At 42.4% G+C, this 23057-nt stretch overlaps 1 protein-coding gene across 1 annotated transcript; it reads left to right on the top strand.

Moving 5' to 3' along the window:
• The first annotated feature begins 1520 nt into the window (after nt 1-1520).
• On the top strand, nt 1521-22166 carry Dck (deoxycytidine kinase). The gene is made up of 7 exons (XM_036200960.1): nt 1521-1875; nt 6373-6488; nt 12934-13127; nt 13990-14137; nt 16734-16849; nt 18333-18423; nt 21189-22166. The coding sequence occupies exons 1-7, from the start codon at nt 1785-1787 to the stop codon at nt 21213-21215; spliced, it is 783 nt and encodes a 260-aa protein (XP_036056853.1). The 5' UTR covers nt 1521-1784; the 3' UTR covers nt 21216-22166.
• The last annotated feature ends 891 nt before the right edge of the window (nt 22167-23057 follow it).

Genomic DNA, 23057 nt, shown 5'->3' with positions numbered 1-23057 from the left:
CCGCCAGGTTCTCCCAGCACCCCTCAGTCCCTACCTGTCAGAGGGTATGGCTGACATACCTTGCCATTTTACCCTGAACTCTCCCGCCCAGGCGCTGGGCTGCCATTTCTCCTAGAGGCTCTTTCCTATATTATCCAGACATTTTGGTCACCTGTTCCTTTTTGTAGCTTTGGCTTTTTGGCTGCTGCACCTGGTTCCCCTTCCGGCCTCCTCTACTTCTCTTATGGTCCAGCTCAGTCTGGTCACACCCACTCTGGGCTCTCCCAGATGTCCCTGCTTCTACCTACACTCTCTGTTTATCTATAATAAACTTTCTCCTCTACCATACCTAAGGGTAGTCATGTCATTTCCTTTTTATATCGTCTTTGTTTCATTCAGTAAGTCGCCATTTCTCCGCTGCTAGGTCCATTTGTAGGACACATTTCAGGCCAAATGATAGTTACAAGCTAAAAGACAATAACGAGTCCCTTAGTTTTTAAAGATAACTTGAATCTAACCTCCAGATGGGGGTAATCTGTTTACTAGGTCTTTACCCTGACTAAAAATGAACTGCATCTGTATCTACCTCAATCTTCTAACGCACTGCATACAAATGTGTGTGTGTGTGTGCGTGCGTGTGTGCGTGTGTGTGTGCGTGTGTGTGCGTGCGTGTGTGTGTGTGCGCGCGCGCGCGCAGAATAAGCACATCTCTATAGAAATATACGTATATGACATTAAAAGTCACGAGTTAGGCGATGGACATGCAATGTTAAGTCATAGCCATGCTGTTGAGAAACATATCTAGTGTTAGGTAACTATAAACAGCAGAGCAGAGCTTGCAACTTAAAGCGGAGCGCTCTTCCTTGTTTGCTGTCTCAGTTCCCCCGGCCTCAGACTTTAAACCGGTAGCCACTCCCTCCCTTCCCGTCACTCCCGGCACTTCCTGTCATTCCCAGCCCTCAGGTGGGATTCGCACTGGATCACTGGTTAACGAAAAAAACCTGAATACAGTGCGGGACAGCTACACGTTTCCTGTGAGCAGCACCTGCTGAGGCTTTTCGGTTTGAATTTCCGATCACCTGCTTTTCTGGGAAGAAGAGTGCAAACCTCCAAGCCTGACAGTCAGGGCTTCGTCCTGCAAGCCCCGCCCCTGCGCTCCCCGGGCTCACCGAGCGAGGCCCGCCCCTGTCCTCGAATGAGCTCATCGCGCAAGCCCCGCCCCGCGCTCCCACGGCTCGCCACAAGCCCCGCCCCCTGCCCTCCCAGGGCTCGCCTAGCAAGCCCCGCCTCTGCCCCCCCCCCATCGCCTCGCAAGCCCCGCCCCTTGCGCCCCCTCGCCTCACAAGCCCCGCTTCTGCCCCCCAGGGATCGCCTCGCAAGCCCCGCCCCTTGCCCCCCGATCCCCTCGCAAGCCCCGCCCCTGCCCCCCCACGGATAGCCTCGCAAGCCCCGCCCCTTGCCCCCCGGATCGCCTCGCAAGCCCCGCCCCCTGCTCCCCCGCCTCGCAAGCCCCGCCCCTGCCCTCCTTCGCTTCACAAGCCCCGCCCCTGCCCTCTGCGCCCCGGGGTCCCTCGCTTCCCGGGTTGGAGCCGCACACTGGCCCTCGCCGGCTGGCCGGGACGAGGCGGGGAGGCTGGGAGTCGGGGCCGCCAGGGCGTGGCCGCTCCAAGGGCCCGCCCAGCCACCGGCGCCTCCCCGCGCGCCAAAGTCAAAGTGCGGGTCCCGCCGGCGCGAGCGTGAGCCGCCGCCTCCCCCAGCTCCGCCGCTCTCCTGCAGGTCCCGCGCCGAGCCGCCGCGAACCAGGCATGGCCACCCCGCCCAAGAGGTTCTGCCCGTCTCCCTCCACCAGCTCCGAGGGGACACGCATCAAGAAGATCTCCATCGAGGGGAACATCGGTAAGGCGACCCCGCTCCGCTGCCGGTGCCTCGGGGTTCCCTCCGTCCGCGCCGGCGCGGTGGCTGCTCTGGCCCTGCGCCAGCCCGGGGCTTTGTAAGGCGCGCTCTGCGCCGCTGCACCCTCTTTGTTGGGGACTTCCGTTGGCCAGGGTTCGGGGCGCCGTTGGGGGATGCTGCTTTAGTGGAGATGTAAGTTAGGTAGGAGAAACCTTCTTCAGGTGTGCTCTTCCGGTAGGTCTCCCCGACTTGCCGCCGTTTTACCGCGAAATTGAGAACGCTTTCGTCACCGCCCGCTCCAGTTCCCTTTGTGCTTCTTTGTAGTCAGCTCTTTTCTCCCTTCCCATCCCCTTACAAGCCCTGACATGTTTCTTTTTAATACCTGCAAGTTTTGTTTTTTTCCAGTGTCCTAAGCAGAATCAGAATGTCTGGTCTTCTGTGTCTTGTTTGGTTTACCAGCGTGCTTTTAAGATTCACTCATGCTGTTTATTTCTGTAGTACTTTACAAAAAATCATTTGGGTTTTTTGAGACTGGGTCTCTCTTTGTAATCCTGTCTTGGAATTCACTATGTAGACCAGACTGACCTTGAACTTAGATCCGCCTGCCTGTCCCCGGAGTGCAGCACTTTTTAAAAAAAGTGTTAAATAATATTCCACTGAATGGTATATACCACATCTGTTCCTTGGTTGTCGACAATTGGATTGGCGTTTGTAGCAATTCCTAAGACTACGATAGGCATATGAGGGAAGAAGTTTTTAATGATTTTTGACTGGTGAAAAAAATTTTTTTATACTTCCTTTCCCACATACAGGTAAACACTGAAGTATGGTTCAAAGCCCGTTGGAGTTCTGTCCAAACAGGGGGGGGGACGGGGGGGGGGGTACGGACACCGGACGGGGGACGGACTACACTCTGCATGCCACTTTGCATGGTGAACATGAATCTCCCATTCTTTTATATTTCCTACCACAGGAAGCCTACTGAAGTTTCCTGTTTTGATACAGCTGTTATTTTGGGGGGCTGCAGGTTGAGTACTGACTGTTGATGTAGGCAGCAGATGTTTTCATTCCTACCACATTCAGAGCACCGGCTCTTTAAGAAGTCAAGCAGGTGTAAGCCTTCCAGAGCGTAGAGCTGAACGCAAACAAGAGGGCATATTGTACTTGCTCCTCACTTAAGACGCAGGCCATTGGAAGAGATCCTCATCTCGGATTTAGCTCAGTGGTAGAGCACTTGCAAGGCCCTGGGTTCGATCCTCAGCTCAAAAAAAAAAAGTTCCTTGAGATGTCATGATTACTAGCAAGACTCCCCACAGCCTCTTAGTGGATAAAAATGACCATATGTAACGACAGGAGGAAGCTCTCAATAAAGGCATCTTTGAAGTAAGTGTCAGTGGACAACCCCTGGGATCAGAACCATAATGGATTATCTATCTCCCTTCTCTCAAACCCAGATAGGCGATGGGCATCTCCAAGTCTCCTTTCCTCCATGCATCTTTAATCTTCTCAGCACTGAAATAATGTGTGAATGGGTCACTCCATATCCTGTTTATCTGCTTCCAGAGCTGCTTTTCTGCATACGGATGCAATTGTGTTATCTGTGCCTAAAATTCCTCACCGACATCCCTGGAAATCCCTCCCTCCATGACCTGGAAAGAGCTGCACATTAATGACCTGCATTTGCACACTCTTAGGAAAACTTAGTTACAAGTATTGAGACTTCCCCTCAAGCATCTAGATCTTTGACTGCCAAAAATTCTGATGACTTGGCAACTAGACTTAAGTGGTGTTGTAGGAACTGTCATTGAGATTAGCATGTGTCTCACCACTGGCTAACTTCCCTGTGGGGAGGCTCCATCAGGTGCCTGTTGCTCTTGTATGGTTGCTTACATCCCCTTCACCTTATTTGTCGGGCCCAAGCAACCTGTTGATGTAAAAATTGTGCAATCTGTCAAGACTGGTTTGTACTTCTTCTCTTCTTCCTAAAATTTGAAGATTGCTTGGTCATTTTAAGTTGCATAGTCACGTAACAACCTGTTTTCTCTTGATCTGTGTTTACGGAACTATTCCCGTAGGTTAGCTTTATGGAGGCTTCATTGGCTCTTATCAGTGTGTTCAGAATGACTTTTAGCATGGTGATGCCTGCTTGGTGTTAGGGATTCTGTTTGTTCTGTCTGTATGTACACCTGCAGTCCAGAAGAGGGCACCAGATCTCATTGTAGATGGTTGTGAGCCACCATGTGGTTGCTGGGAATTGAACCAGGGTCCAGGGTCCAGGGATTCTGTTTGTTAATGTAACTTTTGTTTGAGATGGTTTCACTGCACAGCCCTGACTGGCCTGGAACTCACTATGTAGTGACTACAAGGCCTCAGACTCCCAGCATGCTCCCTGCCTTTGCCTGCTTGGCATCAAAGCCCTGTGCCACCACCTCTCCTCCTGTGACCTGTAAAACTCTTCATAGCTGCTCTTGTCCTCCACCTCCACAGAATATGAGTTTATTAGCTTTGCCCCAGCCCTGATCTCCCTCCCAAACGTTAAGGAAGGAACTGGGCAGTGACTGTTTGGGAACTGCAGCTGACGATGATTACTCAGCTTGAAGTAATATTTAACATTTGTAATTTTAAAGTTTGGCTGTGTAAGCTCTTTTGGTGGTAATCGATGTCAGAAGAAGGCTTAATGTGTTAGCCTTAGTGCTTTTAGATTCTGGACTAGTTTGAGATACTTAGTGTGTTTCTTGTCTACCCTGAATACCATGTACTCTTCTCCGCCTAGTCCAATGACTGATGACTTTCAATCACTCTTCTGAATGCATTCCTGTTTGTATGTAAACTTATCCTTTCCACACAGAATTTCAGTCACCAGTGCTCTCACCTCAACTAAATAGCCACCCAGTTTGTCTTTGTATTTATTTCTTCTCCTTTTTGGATTTAATACGCGTTGATGTGTTGTTCTTTACCTGCCCTGTCATCCCCATTTCCTTGATCTGTGTATGAGTCTCTAAAGTCCTTCCTGATTCTTTCTCGCCTTGTATAATGTTGCAGGTTTGAGTGTACTTCTGTAAGTCAAGGGCCAATTCTTTGTGCCCACCCTGAGTCCGTATATAAGGAAGAGGACATTTGGCGAAGATATTGAAGCTGTATGGTTGTGGGGTGTGTGTGTGTGTGTGTGTGTGTGTGTGTGTGTGTAGCTAAAGAGGAAGGAAGAACAGAATACTGGCCAGTGATGCCTCATATAACAACATTTGGTGACTTAAGATAGAAAGGGTGTGGTGGTCATTAGAAGTGCTGCTCTTAGCCACAGGTCCAGACTCACTGATACTAAAATGATGACTATAGTATGTCCTGATTACACATAAGCTATTTTTGTCTTTTTCTCCCCTAGATATCTCAGAAACTAGTGAACGATCGGGAAAAGTAAAGCTATCTTTTTATTTTAAGGGTTTGGTAGAGGGCACAGAACCATAAAATTGAGGCAGATTTCTACAGCTGCCACTCATAGGAAGTGCTTTGCAAGACTTAAATAATTTCTGTTAGCTATAGGCTTTATTAGGATTAGATAGTAATAGTCGTCAGCTTGTAAGCATTGGATGTGTCTTCACATTGATTTTATAGTTATTTCTTAATTGGCTTATTATTGGTGAATTATTTTGGATGTATTAGGGGTCTATACCTTCCTTTTCCCCTTTTTAAAAAAATTGTTTTTTGGTGGGCGGGGAGGCATGGTGTTGCTCTGTAGCCCAGGCTGGCTCAGCACTCACTGTGTATCCCTGTTTGAACTTGAACTCATACCAGCCCTCCTGCCTGAGCCTTCCACGTGCTGGGGTTACAGGTATGTGCTGTTACACCTGCTGTGGTTTGTTTGAGATGCGTCGCATTATGTAGCCTAGGCTGGCCTGGAGTCCAGAATCCGTTTCCTTTAGCCTGCTGAATTGGGAGTGAGCAGTGCAGGCCACAATCTGGGAACTCTTCAGATGAGAGAGGAGAGTCATAGAAAGGGAGGTTTGGGAAAACCAGAAGACTGGGAACGACTGTCACTGTACTGGCTGTCACAGTAGCTTCGGAAAGAATGGTGAGAATCTCGTCTTCCTGTGTAACCGGGAACCAGGGTCCGGGCCCTGGTCAGGTTCACACATCCGGCTAGGAGGACAGGCTTCTTACTCTTCAGAAAGTTCTTTTCTACGGGCCTGGCTAAGGAAAGCTAGGCTAGAGTAGGTTTTTGTTTGTTTGTTTTCTGTCATAACGTCTTTCCCAAACTTAACCAGGCCTTTGAGTCTTCTGTTCCTTGCCTTTGGTAAACTAAAACTAGTAACAAATTTGTTCGGCACAAATGGCTCTGGGGACCATCTTTGAGTTTTAGTTTATAAAAACGATGAAGGAAAGGGTCTTACTGTTTCTGTGTCTGTATTGTTCACTATTAATCTTGTGAAAGCCAATGACCATTGGTTATGCTTTGCTTTTTAAACAAATTTTCTTAATTTTGTCCTTTCTTTTTTCCAACAGCTGCTGGGAAGTCCACATTTGTGAATATCCTCAAACAGGTCTGTGAGGATTGGGAAGTGGTTCCTGAGCCTGTCGCCAGGTGGTGCAATGTACAAAATACTCAAGATGAATTTGAGGTATGCAAGGAGAATTTAATTAAGTCCACACCTCAAACATTCTTTAGGGCTGGGTATGGCTCAGCAGGTAAGGGCACTAGCTGTTGGTTCTCCAGGACCCAGAAGTTACGAACTGTCTGTAACTCCAGTTCCAGGGGTTTCGATGCCCTCTTCTGGTCTCTGGGCAATTGGTGCCCGGACATATATCCAGGGAAAACACCCATTCACATTAAAAACAAAACAAAACAAAACTCTTCAGGTTAGAGATGCAGTGTATTTTTGTTTTTTTTTTGCCCCCACCTCATTTCAAATAACCACTTTTAAGTCTAGCTGTGTGTGTAAAAATTCACTGAGCTTTGCATTTAAGATTTATGCACTATCACATCAAAGTTTGAAAGGTTTTAAAAGTTTAAAAACTTCAAGCAGCTGGGCAGTGGTGGTGCACGCATTTAATCACAGCATTTGGGAGGCAGAGGCATGTTGTTAGAGTTTACCTGCCAGGCCCACAGTTGCTCAGACCCAACCAAGTAAACACACAGAAACTTACATTGTTTACAAACTGTATGGCCGTGGCAGGCTTCTTCTATCTTAAATTAACCCATTTCTGTTAGTTTATAAGTTACCACGTGGCTCATGGCTTACCAGTACCTTACATCTTGTCATGGTGGTGGCTGGCAGTGTCTCCCCCAAGCCTTCTACTTCCCGCAATTCTCCTCCTCCTTGTCCCACCTACCCTATCCTTCCTGCCTGGCTACTGGCCAATCAGCACTTTATTTATTTTAACCAATCAGGGCAACACATTTGACATACAGGACATCCCACAGCACTTCCCCTTTTCTTTTTTTCAAAAAGCAAGGTTTTAACTTTTACATAGTACAATTACATATAACAAAACAATTATCAAGCAAGAATTACAGTTACAATATTAAAGAAGATATCCTATCTATCTTATATTTGTGAGTCTAAGGTTTTGTATCTAACTTACCTTTTATCATAACTGAGAAAATTATAACTATCTTCAACCACATCAAAGACCTCAGAAGGAATATAATAATACCTGAGAAATGGGAGAAGGACGCAAGCAACTTTCGGGAGTCTTTCAGGGTAGACAGAGACAGCTGGCAGCCTGGACAGTCACCTAATGTTCCTTTGTAAAGTTGGGGCATCTGTCTTCAGCCGACAGGGCTAGAGTCTCTTGGTCACTTCTCTCAGTGTCCTGTAGAATGTCTGGCAGTTTCCTCTGCGAAGCCAGAACCTGAAGGACCATTTTGTCAAGCAAAGTTCAGTGGTCACCTTTCTGTGGGTCCTGCATGTCCAATCGATCAAGCAGTCCAGGCAAGAACAGTTTCTTGCCCAAATGGCTATTTTTGCCAAGGTGAAGATAAACTCCATATGAAGTGTCTTTAATGCCCATCCTCCTCTCTGAGGTAAATCGGTGCTGCCAGGAGCAGACATGTCTCACTGTCCAGAAAGTCTAAATTTTAAAAATATTTTAAATGCCATATTCTGTAGACCTTTGAAGTGTTTGAAGATTACCTGTCTATCTGAAATATATCTATGTATACCTAGAAAACTTAACAGAGGCAGGTGGATCTCTGAGTTTGAGGCCAGCCTGGTCTACAAAGCAAGTTCCAGGACAGCAAGAGCTATTGTTATACAGAGAACCCCTGTCTTGGAAAACCAAAAACAACAACAAAAAAAACTTACACAAATTAAATTTCTTGAGTGATTTTTTACAATTTAAATGAAAATACGTAAGAAAACCTAAACCTCCAATAATTGAATTTTATTAATCTTTTCAACCCCTGTCATGTGCAAATCCATTTCTACCTCATTTCTTCATGCTATACCATCATTCTCCACATTTCATTCTGGACATGCTTCATTTCACTAGCCCTTTTCAATACAGTATTGCAAATGAGAGAATAGGGGAATAAAAAGACTTAATTTCGTTTTTCATAGTGGAAGTTATGGTTGTGTGTGCTAATGATTGCTGAGAGTTTTCATTTCTGGAGAAGTGAAATTGAAAGTAGAGAGTTTGGAAAGGTCTGCCAGAAACTTGTTCAGTCTAAAAAGAGTTGGGGAAAAAAAAAGTAGAGGTATTGGATGTGAGGATTTCTGGGAACTATTGGGTATTTCAAATGTAAATCATATGGAGAAGGAAAATCAGTAACAAGAGCCTATAGCTTTTGTGGATTGTCGTAGCTAGGGTCACTGTGGCTATCATGGAACACCATGACCAGTGGCAACTTTAGGAGGAAAGGGTTTATTTGGCTTACACTTGCACATCACAGTTCATCATCTAAGGAAGTCAGGACAGGAACTCAAGCATGGCAGGAACCTGAAAGAGGGAGCTGATGCAGAGGCCATGGAGGGGTGCTGTGTACTGGCTTGTCCTTACAGTGGACTGGGCCCTCCCCCATCAGTCACTAATTAAGAAAACATCCTACAGGCTTGTCTACAGCCAGATCTAATGGAGGCATTTTCTCAATTGAGGTTCCCTCCTCTCAGATGATTGTAACTGTGTCTAATTGACATAAAACTAACCCACACAGGAATATTTAGGAAGGTTTTTGTTTTCTCTTCTTTCTTTTTTCTTTTTCTTTCTTTCTTTCTTTCTTTCTTTTTTTTTTTTGGTAGTTCTTTTGGATTTAAGGTTTTGATAACTAAATATTTCTCACACTTTTATTTGCAAAGCATAATTAATTTTAGGCTGAGGGGCACAACTTAATATATCCCCGTCCTTTGAATATCAAGTACTAAATTTTAAAGAGATTTCCTCCCCATATGGAATTCATTTTCTTAATTTTTATGTATGAGTCGGAGGCGATGGTCTTCTGTACTGTAAGTTGGGTTTCAGAAAATATGGGAAACAGTATTTTATGGATAATGTGAAACATGGAGCATTAAGTGTGTTGATGGCTCCTCTGTATTTTTGGATATTGTCTTTACTCCCCATCCCCAGACTTCTGCTAGACTACAAAAACTGGGGTGTTCAGGGCTAGGTGTAGCCCAATGGTAGGTCGCTTGCCTAGCAAGCCCAAGGCCCTGGGTTAAGCCGTGGCTCCATAAAGAGGAGCATAAATGAAATGGGTTTGATTCTGCATGGAGCCCTTCTCCAGCGCATTCTCAATCTGTTCTTTGTAGTTGTAATGTGAATGACCCAGTGTCTAAACCTCAGCTGTCTTAGAGTACTGTCGGCACTGAGGAGTGGACCGTGTGGGGCCCAGTCGGTCCGCCTGGGGATTGTAGAGTTGGAAGAAGGTGGCGTTAGCCTTCCTCTGGTCCCTCGGTTGATAAATGTCCATCTCTATAGCTTATTTGGTTGTAGCTGTTTATTTCTGTAACCTGCCATCTAGTGGCTGAAATGTTACTGTGCTACCAATGGGCTACCACTTGTCAGAAAAAGACTTGGTAAAGTACAAAAATTACATGGTTTCTTTCCTCATTCCCTGAATTCCGGCAACAATGATTTTGAAAACCAGCAGGTGATTGTTTACAGACTCACTTAAAACAGTACTTTACTCTCCGGTGATTTGCATGATGCAAGGCTTTGATTTAATTGTTTCCTTTATATATATATATATATATATATATATATATATATATATATATACATATACTACCAAAATAATCCTGTAGAACAATCACAAATGCCATCCCCACCATGGGTCCCCCTTCCTTTTTTTTCAGTTGATTTCTTTGTTATCTCAAGGAAGAAAAAAAAAAAAATCTAAATTCTCTGTGTAGCTTTGTGCCTTTCCTGGAACTCACTTGGTAACCCAGGCTTAGCCTCGAAGTGATCCGCCTGGCTCTTCCTCCCGAGTGCTGGAATTAAAAGCGTGCGCCACCACCGCCCGGCCTTTATTTGTTTTCTTAACATCTCTTGTCAATTGTTATATGTTGTAAAGGATGATATTCTTTTCAAGTAACCAGAACTATTTAGCTGTGATTCTGTTAAAAAGACACTTTTTTAAAAAAAGATTTATTTATTTATTATGTATATACAGTGCTCTGTTTGCATGTGTCCCTGCAGGCCAGAAGAGGGCACCAGATCTCATTACAGATGGTTGTGAGCCACCATGTGGTTGCTGGGAATTGAACTCAGGACCTCTGGAAGAGCAGTCGGTGCTCTTAACCACTGAGCCATCTCTCCAGCCCCAAAAGACACTGCATTTTCTGTAGTGTCTTATAGAAGATAAAATACTTTTTTTTTTTTCTTTTTACTTACAGATTTCCAGAAAAGAGAATGGATGCTTTAACTGTCTCCAAAGATGACAGGTTTTTGTCTTTTTTTTTTTTTTTAAGTACTGTGAACTCACAGATTTTCACCTTCCTTGTTTTTGGCTGTCCAGATTTCTCTAACACACAGAAGCCCCTTGTGCAGTGCCTGGAGATCTCCAGTAGTTTCTTTGTTTATTGGAACAAGGCATTCGAAGCCCAGCTTCCAAACTTGGAATCTGATACAGAACACCTCTCAGAGGGAAAAGTATTTAGAAGTCATAGTCTAGATGACATTTGTGATTGTTCTACAGGATTATTGTTCATAAGCTTTTTGGCGGACTGAGCTGGGAAACTATATTTTAAAAAAATTAATTCTAGGTGCCATTTGCAATTCCTGTTTAAGATGAAGGAATTTCAAACTTTTTTTTTTTCAAACTAAGTTTTTATTGTTATATGTTTTTTTCTCAATGTTGAAAATGTTCTGACAACATTGCTATTGAGTTGCAAGTTTGGAGCACAGTTCTGTTCTGTCATATTACAAGATTGGAGTTACAAACTCATACCTAACGGCCCCAGGCAGTAAAGGAATACACCAGTCTTCTAGTTAACTCTGTTTGCAATGGTTGAACTTACAATTGTTTTTTAACTTTGTGGTGTTGTGAAACATGCACATGCAGTGTTGGTGTGCTTTGGTTTTCATATTTGGATTTTTCCTACACTGGAAGAGTGTGATGAGACACTCTTATGCTGGATACCAGCAGTGAAGTCAGAGCGTCTCAGAACAACCACAAGTTTACTATGGTGTGTTATCCCTTCGATAGTTTCAGTTTAGGATTTATTTATAAGGACAAAACCCCGTTGTAAGTGGAAGAGCACCCTTACGTTAGATCTGTTAGACAATCGGAATGTTGGAAGCTGGTAAACTGAGAGTATATATGTCTTATCTGAGAGAGGCATGGTGACTTAGCTGTAGCTGATTTTTTTAGAGATCGGTTTATCTTATTTTATGTGCATGAGTATTTTGCCTGCATGTATGTATGTGCACCGTGTGTGTGCCCGGTGCCTGCAGAGGTCAGAAAAGGGCATCAGATTTCCTGAAACTGGAGTTACAAAGAGCTGCCATGTGGGTGCTGGGAACTGAACCCGAGTCTTCTGAAGAGGGAGAAGTGCTCTTAACCAATGAACCGTTGGTCCGGCCCCCATGTAGCTGATTTTTTTTTTTTTTTTAATTTATTTGTTTGTATATGTGGTTGTGTGTGGGCACACATTTGACTCGGCAGTGTGGAAATCACAGGACAACGTTTTGGACTTGGTGATCTTCAATTGTTGTGTGGGTTCCAAGGATCAAAATAGTGTCATCAGGCTCGGGTGGCCAGAACTTCCCCTGATCTTGCCAGCCCCATAGTTGATTATTCTGAGAAGGCAATATGAGTACAATGTTTATTTTATCTTTTCCATTTTAAAAAAATATAAATCAGGGGTTGGGGATTTAGCTCAGTGGTAGAATGCTTGCCTAGCAAGTGCAAGGACCAGGGTTTGATCCTCAGCTCAATATATATATATATATATATATATATATATATATCAATCAGATATTTTTATTTAGCTTTTTTTCCACTTGTGAGAAAGATCTAAGGGTTATTCTAGATAGCAGGTAAGGTAAGACATATGGTAGAAAAGAGTAAGGAGAAGGAATTTAATTGTTTTGATTTTGCTAATAATATGTTCATGAAATTTTTCTTCTTTTTTTTTTAAGATTTATTTATTTTGTATGGCGTTTTGCCTGTATATATGTCTGCATCATATGGGTGCAATGCCCATGAGGCCAGAGGAGGGTGTCAGGTCTTCTGGAATTGGAATTACAGTTTTTAACCACTATTGGGTTGCTGGGAGCCAAACCTGTGTACTCTCCAAGAGAAGCAAGTGTCCTTAAACACAGAACCTTCTCTCCAGGACCCTTTCCCCCAATTTCTCTTTATGAACCTCTTAAAAAGTTAAAATCGCCGAGGGCATAGTGGCCCATGCCTTTAATCCCAGCACTTGGGAAGCAGAGGCAGGTGGATGTCTGTGAGTTCGAGGCCAGCCTGGTCTGTATCCTTGCTTTCAGGACAGCCAGGGCTGTATAGTCTTGTCTCAAAAACCGTGTCTCAAAGCCACAAGACAGCGCAAAAGAGTTAAAGTAACTACTGGCAATCATACTGGTTTTTTTTGTTGTTGTTGTTTATTTCTTTTGCCAAATTAGGAATTGACAACGTCTCAGAAAAGTGGTGGGAATGTTCTTCAAATGATGTACGAGAAGCCCGAACGATGGTCTTTCACCTTCCAGTCGTATGCTTGTCTCAGCCGGATCCGAGCTCAGCTGGCCTCTCTCAATGGCAAGCTCAAAGATGCGGAGAAACCTGTGTTATTTTTTGAACGATCTGTGTATAGTGACAGGTATGCAAATGGCTTCTATTTGGCTCTCTGGAGTTTATAACTAGACGTTTTCTTTTTTCTCATTTCCTGGTAGTCAAATTAGAGGCTGAGCTGAAGGATTTAGATAGATAATGACATTGAAAAATACCGTTAGTATTGAGGTGCTAATGACATTAGCACAGCCCCGTTTCCTTCCAACCCCTTAGAGTTCTCACCTGTTCTAGATTCTCGACTTGGAAAAGGAGATAAAAATTAAAAATTTCTATAGTTGTTTTTGAATTACCCCACCTTTTCACCTCCTTAATGATCTCAGAATAGGGCTCATAAAATTTTTGGTCTCAGGGATCCCTTTCCTTTAATTGTTAAGTAGTCTTAAAAAAATTTGTCATTTGATATGTATGTTATTAGCAATTATGATTGAGAATCAATATACAGCCAATATACAAATATAAAGTGAAAGAATCAGTCAATAGTAACCATGCTCTATTAACATAGATGACTTTTGATAAAAGGTGTTCAGTGAGAAGAGCAGCACTGCTTTAGAGTTTTGTAGGTCTTCAGTGTCTGAATTAATTAAACTGGGTTTTTATCTGTGTTTGTATATTTATGTATGCACATATGTGTTTTGGTTGAAGTATAGTTGTGTGAGGTAAGCTTGCTTCTCATAGAACTGGAAGGAGCTTGGGGACCTTCAGGGATCCTTGGTCAACATTTTGATAGCTACTGGCAAAGAACCCATTTCCTGTACTGGGAAAGACATTTTGTGTATCCTTTCCAAGGCACTCGTTGCTACAGAATTTAGGAGTGTATTTCATGCCCACTTCTTTTATAATTTGTGTCTGTGTTTGAAAGGCCGTATATGCTGATGGAGATTCTCTTTCAGGTATATTTTTGCATCTAATTTGTATGAGTCTGACTGCATGAATGAAACAGAGTGGACAATATACCAGGACTGGCATGACTGGATGAACAGCCAGTTCGGCCAAAGCCTTGAACTGGATGGAATAATTTACCTTCGAGCTACTCCAGAGGTGAGACCACTAAACATTTGCTATGCCATTGAAATTTTAAAGTAATATCAGAAATCATAAGAGGGCTGGAGTAGTGACAATTTAAAGCCAACTTGCAAGCTGGAGAGATGACTCAGAGATTAAGAGAACTGACTGCTCTTCCTGAGGACCCAAGTTGAATTCCCAACATCTACATGGTAGCTTACAATTATCTGTAACCACAGTTCCAGGGGATCTGATGCCCTCTTCTGGCCCCTGTGGGCAACACACATATGAGGTGGCCAGGCATCCTTGCAGCCAACACTATTCATAGACATAAAATTAAAAAGAAATAAAAAAGCCAACTCTTTAGCTCCTCACCTAGAAACTCAGAGCAGCACAGACTTTCTCAGCAAACTAGAAATGTACATGTGGCAAGTCTGGTCTTCTCTGGTCTTCACCAGGCCTTTTTTTTGTCTTAATTCCTAACTTACTCAGCTTCTCATCCCGTCAGAGCTAGAATAAAGAGACTTGCCAAAGCCACTTCTAAAATACAGGCTTAATGAAGTGGAAGTTTGGATAGATATTTTAGCTGTTTTTGGATTTCTAGGGCCAGAGGAAGGTCTGGGGACATAGTGGAAACTTAATAAATGTTTGCTTTATGAATATCACAACTGTTGGAGGGTCACTTTAAGAAACATTTTATGTGACTGGAGAGATGGCTCAGTTGTTAAGAGCACTGGCTGTTCTTCCAGAGGATCTGGGTTCAATTCCCAGCAATCACATGGTGGCAGCTCGTAACTGTCTATAATGAGATCTAGTGCCCTCTTCTGGCCTGCAGGCATACATGCAGACAGAGCACTGTATACATAAAAAATAAACACATCTTTAAAAAAATTCATGGTTACTTGTGACTTGGTACAAATAAATAGTGGCACACTTGCAAAGAGACTTAGAGATCTTGTTTTCAGCTAAGAGAGCTCCTGGGAAATCCCTGTTGTATTAATCGGTTATATTACATAATGAATCCAGACAGATCAAGTCAGCTAGACTGACTGACCAGTGGGAATTTCATATATAAGTACTCTATTTACATTCTCTCCCCTCTTCCTTCCCCTCCTAACGTCTCCCATGTCCTCACTTTCAAAATCACGGCCTCTTCATTCTTTAATTATTAGTGTTACCTGTGTGTGTGTACATAAATTTGAAAACAGCCTATTGAGGCCCTGCATTGCTGCCCCCGTGAATGTGGGTTTGGGGCTGACTGCTTGGGCTTGGCTAACCCATTATGGGGCTTGTCCTGGAGAAGACTGCTGCTCCATTTCAGCACCTTAAATTCTGAGACAAGGTCTCTGAGCCTGAGGCTCACTGGTTGGCTGGAGTGACTGGTCAGCCAAGCCGGGGGATGCGCCTGCTTCCGCCTACCTTCTCCTGGATTGTGTGTGTGCTGGGGGCCTAACAGTAGGTCCTCCTGCTGCTGTGGTTGGCCCAACCTCTCATTTATGATCTTTGTTTATGTTTTTGAGACAAGCTGTGTGGTCCTGGCTGTCCTGGAACTCACTATGTAGACCAGGCTGGACTAGAACTTACAGAGATCTGGCTGCTTCTGACTCTCCGGTGCTGGGACTAAAGGCGTGTGCCATCACACTGTATTGGTGAAATTATTACTGGAATGGCTACCCACAACAACACTGGGCTCATTTGTGTCTTTCAATTAAAGATTATTGAAAAAGGATTGATAGCAGACTGTGTCACAGTTTATGGGCTGCCGTAGTCTTGTGAATGTTACTTGTTGGGGTGCCTTTTTTCCTTCTGCAGTGCTGGGGGTTGAACTCAGAACCTTGTACATCGTAGACAGGTGCTTCACTACAGAGCATAGTGTGGTGGTTCTCACATCTGAGTGTTGATGAGCTCCCACAAATTGTACGCAATTTCATTTGTATATATACTGTTAGAGAAAAATGGTTTAGAGTCACGCAGTCCAGTGTGGCTATTTAAGTTTATGACTATTAAAGTTATACATAAAGTTTGGAAATTCTTTGTCGCCACATTAGCCATGCTTCAAGTGCTGAAAAGCCATGGTGGCTGGTGGCCACCTTGCTCCGTCATACCGATAGAGGGCAGGGATAAAGTACCCTGTGTTCTTTTAGGTTGTGGTGGTTCAGAGCATCCGTCCAGTGACAGCCGCTTTTCTGTTTTTTCAAGACAGGGTTTCTCTGTGTAGTTTTGGTTGATGCCCTGGATCTCACTCTGTAGACCAGGCTGGCCTCGAACTCACAGAGATCCGCCTGCCTCTGCCTCCCAAGTGCTGGGATTAAAGGTGTGCACCACCACCGCCTGGCCAGTTGTTTTCTAGAGAGAAATGTAGGTAGATATTTAATGAACTATTAGCTCCCTCCCCCCTTTTATCATACTTAGTTAATTAGTGTATTTCATATGTGGATACTGATGTATTTTTCAAAGGTCACCTAATTTAGAACTACCATCTGACTAAAATAACACGGAAAAATTAGCTATTTCAACTTTCTAGAAGAAATAAATGCAGTTTTTTTTGGCTAACATAAAGATACAGAAAATAAAATTTTAACAGTAGCAGACACAAATAGTTACTTGAATTTTTCTTATTGCTTGCTTTTAGAAATGCTTAAGTAGAATATATTTACGGGGAAGAAATGAAGAACAAGGCATTCCTCTGGAGTATTTGGAGAAACTTCACTATAAACACGAAAGCTGGCTCCTTCATCGAACTCTGAAGTAAGGGTTTCTTACTGTTCGCTGCTCACTGTGATTCCCTTTATCAGATTTTAATCTAGAAGCTGGATGATGTGAATAACAATGTGGACAAATATTTATTTTATTTTTTATTTTTTTGTTTTTTGAGACACTTTTTTCTGTGTAACCCTGGCTGTCTTGGAACTCAACTCTGTAGACCAGGCTAGCCTCGAACTCAGAGATAGATCTGCCTGCCTCTGCCTCCCAAGTGCTGGATTAAAGGTGTGTGCTATCCCCAACCCACCGTCCAGCCAAATGTTTATTTTTATTCATATATTTATTCATATTTCCAAGTTACTTGTTATATTCTGTTTTAATTTTTATACTTCCAATTACATATTAGCCTTAATCCAAAAATATTAAATATACTTTCAATGGTATATTAGCCTTAATCCAAAAATACCAAATGTGAAATTTCAGAAGGAATTCATGAACTGAAAGTTGCTGGCTAACTGGCTATACCTGACGGCAGTCCTGTCTCCTGGGACCGGGGCTGTACGATTGCCTGAGCCCAGGAGCCTGAGGCCATACTGGACGACATGGCCTTGTGTTGAAATACTGTGCTGTCCAGCTCTATGCTCTTCCACCCAGCAGTGCCCAGGATATGAGTTGTAGCTTTGCCCAGCTTCTCTAGGCATATACAGGATGGACTCGATAGTCATTTAGTCACTGTTCTGAGATTGAGTGTCACATATCCAAGTACCTCTGTCTCCTTCAGTAATGGTTCTGAAGTGCTAGAGTAGGGCGTAGAGATACTGGCAACCTTATGCCAAAGAGAGGCGCTGATGCACTTTAAACGGAAGGGGAGAGTTCTCAGCTCAGGGAGGGACAAGGCAGTTTAGGTAGAAAGTGTTAAGTCTGTATATGGATGTATGTATAAGACAAAACAGAGTGGATGTTACCTGCACACAGAGTGGATGTTACCGTGATCTCAGACTTACTGGGAATCTTGGAATGCATCCCACACGGCCAAGGGAAGCTACTGGGATATAGTTTAAACTTGTGTCTTCAGGTGTGACTTGGGAGAGAGTAGCCTAGTTAATGGCATAAACCTTGTCCGAGTCAGCTCTTGGGCAGTATGTAACTGCGTAGCGCCCGGGGCTCTGAATGGCTTTTCTGAGTTTAGTTCTCTGTCTTTTTTTGGCAGTGTTGGGAATGGAGTCCACTGCATTGGACGTGCTAGGCAAACATTCTACAACTACACTACACCAGTAGCGTCCTCATCGCTAAAACATAAAACCTTCCTCATTTTTTTGCTTTTGAGCAAAGACATATCATAATGCCTAGCTTTACATATTCTGAGACATAACTGAGATGGTGTATGCGTAGTAGTAAATCCACGTGTAAAGAGACTGCCAGCGCTTCACTGCCGGATAACTGTAGAATGATTGACAACATTTGACTTTTGAATGAGAGGAGTTTTTAATATTTTTTTCTGATTTTGTTCATCTTTCTTTTTAAACAGAACCAACTTTGATTATCTTCAAGAGGTGCCTATCCTCACACTGGATGTCAATGAAGACTTTAAAGACAAGCATGAAAGTCTGGTTGAAAAGGTCAGTTTAGAAAAAGATGAGTGTTTATTTTATCTTGTCTAAGACAATTATATTAATTTGTGAAAGCACATGCTTGTTGAAGAGCTTCTGTAAAAGTATGTGAAAAGGGCTGGGGATGTAGCTTGGGGGTAGGGTGCTTCCAGGTAATCATGAGGCCCTGGGTTTGATCCCCAGCATCACACACACACAAAAATTCATTAAAAAACTTCAGACCAGTGATTCTCAACCTGTGGGTCGCCACCCTTCTGGGGGGTGAAAACCTTTTCACAGGGGTCTAAGACCATCGGAAAATAGATATTTATACATTACAATTCGTAACAGTAGCAAAATGACAGTTATGAAGTAGTAATGAAATAATTTTATGGTTGGGGTCACCACAATGTGAGGAAAGGTATTAAAGGGTCATCGCGTGGTATTAGGAAGGTTGAGAACCACTCTTGAGACTGTTTGGTTTGAAATCTAGCTCTGGCCTGAGCTAAAATCATCTTTATCTTTTTAATCTCCTTTTCTGGAAGACAGCACTGTGCTTTTCCTCATCCTTTTCTCCTGTTTCATCCCACTTTTTCTGTCACACATCACTAGCATGTGCCTGTTTTAATATAAACTGTTCATAAAATTAGTTTATCTTTTGCAAGGAATTCAGCGTGGAGGGTTTTTAAAGTTGTAGGATATAGATAGTCTCTGATGTTTGGAGACTAGGCAGTGTTAGTTTAAATCTTTATTGGAAACCATGTCAAGGATGAATTGGCTTTATCCTGACCATTGAGTCTGTATTAACAAAGGTTAATTTAACCTTCAGAAAATTGAAGGTTGATCATTATCCAATGAGCAATGTAATTTATACATGTAAGGGAGAGACTTACTAAAGAACATCCAGGTAATAGGAAGAATTGTATAATAAATCCTTAGCTACATTAATTAGCTTAGTGATCTTAGTGATCTCTAAGAAAAAACACATATTTGTTTAGTTTTGATGGAAACTTATGGGCTAATTTTGTTTGTTTTTTCCTCATGAAATGTCTGGCTGTTTACTATAGTAAAATCTTGACTATCTCAAAAAATTGAAAACCTCAACATTTGAAACACTTTACTATATATGTTGATTCCCCTATCAGATAAAGTAATAAAGAAAATTCAAGTGACTTACTATTTATGATATTAAAACATAAGGTAGAATTAACATATGATACTATTAAGATAAAATTAGCAGCAGTTGTAATAACATCAAGCATCAATTTAACTAAACCTATAAAGCCACTTTAATTGTATTTTATTATTTAAAGTGTTCTTTTTAAAGATTTGCTTATTTTATGTGTATGGGTGTGTTGCCTGTATGTATGGCTGCACATCAGAAGAGGGCATTAGGTCCCGGGGACTCTAGTTGTAAATAGTTGTGAGCTGCTGTGTGGGTGCTGAGAATCGGTCTCAGGACCTGGAAGAGCAGCCAGTGCTCTGACCCACCGAACCATCTTTCTAGTCCCTATCATTTTAAAATTTCATTTATTTTTTAATGTGTCTAAGTGTTTTGTCTGCAAGTATGTACATGCTTCAGGAAGCCAGGAGAACTTGTCAGATCCCCTGGAACTGGAGTTACAGGTGCTTTGTGAGCTGTTATATGGGTGCTGGGAATCAAACCTGGGTCCTCTGCAGGAGTAGCAATGTCTCAGACAATGAGACATCTCTCCAGTGCCACATTTCTTAGCTTTAAATAAACACTTCCTTTCTTAGACTAGGAATCATTTCACATATTTTTTTAATTAATAATCCTGGAATTTGGGGGAGGGTATTTTTATAAGGCAACAACCTTTATCTTTGAAGCAGAATTTTGTAGTCTAGAGTGGAGAATTAGAGTCTTACATTGCAGTCTTCTTCTGTTGGCTAGGTTTATTCAGAATCTACATAGTTTTGTTCATACACTAACATTCTAGAAATGTATGCCTTGTGCCTAGAGAAATGGTTCAGCAGTTAAGAACATTGGCTCCTCTTCAGAGGAGTCGGATTCCCGGTACCTCATGGGGACAACTGTCTATAACTCCAGTTTCTGGGAATCTGATGCCCCCTTTTGGTCACTCCGGACACTAGACGTGCATATGGTACATAGATGTACGTGCAGGCAAAACATTTACACATAAAATAAAAAGAAAGTTTATGCCTTAATTCTACAGATTTATATGTGTGATTTGCGAAGGTGTTTAATCTCTTATAATTATCCGTATTAAAGCTGTACATATCGTTGGTCTATATTATTTAAATATAGATATTTAAAAATAGAGACCATAACCCTGGAGGTGGTGGCGCATGTCTTTAATCCTAGCACTTGAGAAGCAGAGGCAGATGGATCTCTGTGAGTTCAAGGACAGCCTGGTCTATAGAGCTAGTTCCAAGACAGCTGGGACTTACACAGAGAAACCCCGTCTCAAAAAACAAAAACAGAGAGGGGGAGGGAAGGAGGGAGGGAGGGAGAGAGAGAGAGAGAGAGAGAGAGAGAGAGAGAATAAAATTAGTGTTATTATTACAGGTCTGTTATGTCAAAAAAATTATGTCAATCTTTTTTTAAATTGTAGGTCTTAAATATAAATTAATGATTTTAGACTTCACCTTACTACTGAAATACTTAGTATTTGTTTTAGAAATGAATGCTGTAGCATTGTGATGTTTATTTATAGAATTGGTATGTTCAGCTCTTCTGGACTCTTAGATGAAGATGAATATTAGATATCAAATTAATTAAAGGAATTGTATTAATCTGTTTTTCCTTCCTTCAGGTCAAAGAATTTTTGAGTACTTTGTGATTGTCCGGGAAACTGCAGGTGACAGAGTGTCTCCAGATGCTTCAGCTTGCATGTCTTAGCAGCTTGATGTTCATGCGAAGGTCTTCACAGGATTCAAGTTTTTAAACCAGTTTTGTTTGCGGACAGTAGCCTTTGCTAATATTCAGAATCCCCTGTAAACTTGGAGCTCCTCCTTCACTTCTCTTCCACATTTTAAATGAGAAGTGTTTATCTCACTGCCAAGTCTGGAGGTCGGTGTCCTCAGAATCAGTACAGCGAGTGGGTAACCTGTTACGGAAGGCCCAGCCTTCTCCTGCCCTCGCGGTGGGTATCCTGAGCAGGTTGACATGTTTTTATTCTCCCTTTAATGGCCACGTCAGTGCTACATATAGAGGATGTGTGTTTTATGGAAGTGAGTGTGCCCATTACGAGCGGAGAAGTAGAGTTTGGGGAACCCCTAGAATCGGGATTTGGTTGAGGTGTGCGTTTTGTTTTTCTTCTTGTTCCTTTGAGTGATGCTGGACATTGAACCCCCAGGGTCTCATCCATGCCAGGGAAGCTTTGTACAGTGAGCTGTCCCCAGCCGGACATGCTGTTATCAAGTGCCTCTCCTCCTACACCTCACTGATGTTCACTAATGTGTCTGGTGCATGTGGAGAGGAAGAGGTGAAACTCTGCTCCCAGTATGGTAATGGTGGAATTACTTTATAAATCATTTCATCTCTACCTGTTTCTTCATCTGTGATGAATACTCTTTTTTTCTTTTTCTTTTTTTTTATGTAAATTTTGGAGAATGGAAGAAATCTTTCTATATTTAAAAGGTAGCAAAGACATTATTACATGAGTATAAAGCCTCATTAAATTAGCTACTGCTCTTCTTAGAGTACTACAGTTTAAATGCTTGTTTAAATGACGACTTTTTGTGGGAGGAGACAGGGTCTTGCTGCAGCCCTGGCTGTCCTGGAATTCATGGAGACCAGGCTGGCCTTGAACTCACAGAGATCCACCCACCTCTGTCTCCCTCCCTGCTCCCAGTGCTCGGAGTAAAGGCATGCAACACCACACCCATCTCTGATTTTCTTGAAATCACTTGAGATACAAGTATAGTTTTTCCTCAATTTCTTTTAAGTTTTATGTAAAATATGATAGAACAAAGTGACATTTTCCACTGGCCCTATATTGATAAGAAGTCTCTCTTTGCCGTTGTACGTGGTGAGACGTTGAGGTAGACAGAGCCAAGGTGGGACATTTCAGCCGTTTAGTCTGCGCCTGCCACCTCTCTCCCCCTGGACAGTTTTCTTTTTCTATCTGGAGTTCTTTAAGTCAGACGTTTCTGCTGTGAGAACATTGTGACCCACCACACTCTGCTTCCTAGTTTACTTTGTAGGAGTGTCCTTAGATTTCTTATACTCACAGAGAAATTATTGATAAAACGTTTTGCTTTATATATAGTGTATCATGGAAATGTTACAATTTTTGTTGAACTAGCAAATCCTTTAACAAATTCCGGGAGGCTTAAAGCTCCCATTAATAATGTCCGTATCTCTAAATCACTTCCTTGTTTAACTGTAAAGATCTGCTTGTGTTCATCTGAGGCCTGTATGTAATTTTAAAAAACTTTTTATTGTTTTTTTCCCCCAGTGTGGTTTTTTTAAGTTAAGATGTGCATTATTTTTACTAGGCAATTAGCCTTTCTACTTTACATTAGGAAAAACGTATAATTTCTTGAAATGAAGAGTCGCGTTTATTTTGAAGCTATAATTTTCCTTTCTCAAGTGTTACCTTTTATTTTTGGTTTCTTATTCAAAGATGATAATTTAGTGGGTTAGCTGGTACAGTAGCACTGATCTTTGAAAAGGGGAC

Source organism: Onychomys torridus, chromosome 10 (genome assembly GCF_903995425.1).
Source record: "Onychomys torridus chromosome 10, mOncTor1.1, whole genome shotgun sequence".
Taxonomy (NCBI): domain Eukaryota; kingdom Metazoa; phylum Chordata; class Mammalia; order Rodentia; family Cricetidae; genus Onychomys; species Onychomys torridus.
The sequence above is the reverse complement of the archived record's forward strand: the minus strand, read 5'-3'. Positions and strand labels throughout refer to the sequence as shown.

Excerpts from the sequence above, each read along its gene's own strand:
- Dck (XM_036200960.1), top strand. The coding sequence starts at position 1,785 with ATGGCCACCCCGCCCAAGAGGTTCTGCCCGTCTCCCTCCACCAGCTCC. Across the intron at positions 16,850-18,332 it reads CTCCTTCATCGAACTCTGAA|AACCAACTTTGATTATCTTC; the intron begins GTAAGGGTTTCT and ends CTTTTTAAACAG. Across the intron at positions 18,424-21,188 it reads ATGAAAGTCTGGTTGAAAAG|GTCAAAGAATTTTTGAGTAC; the intron begins GTCAGTTTAGAA and ends TCCTTCCTTCAG.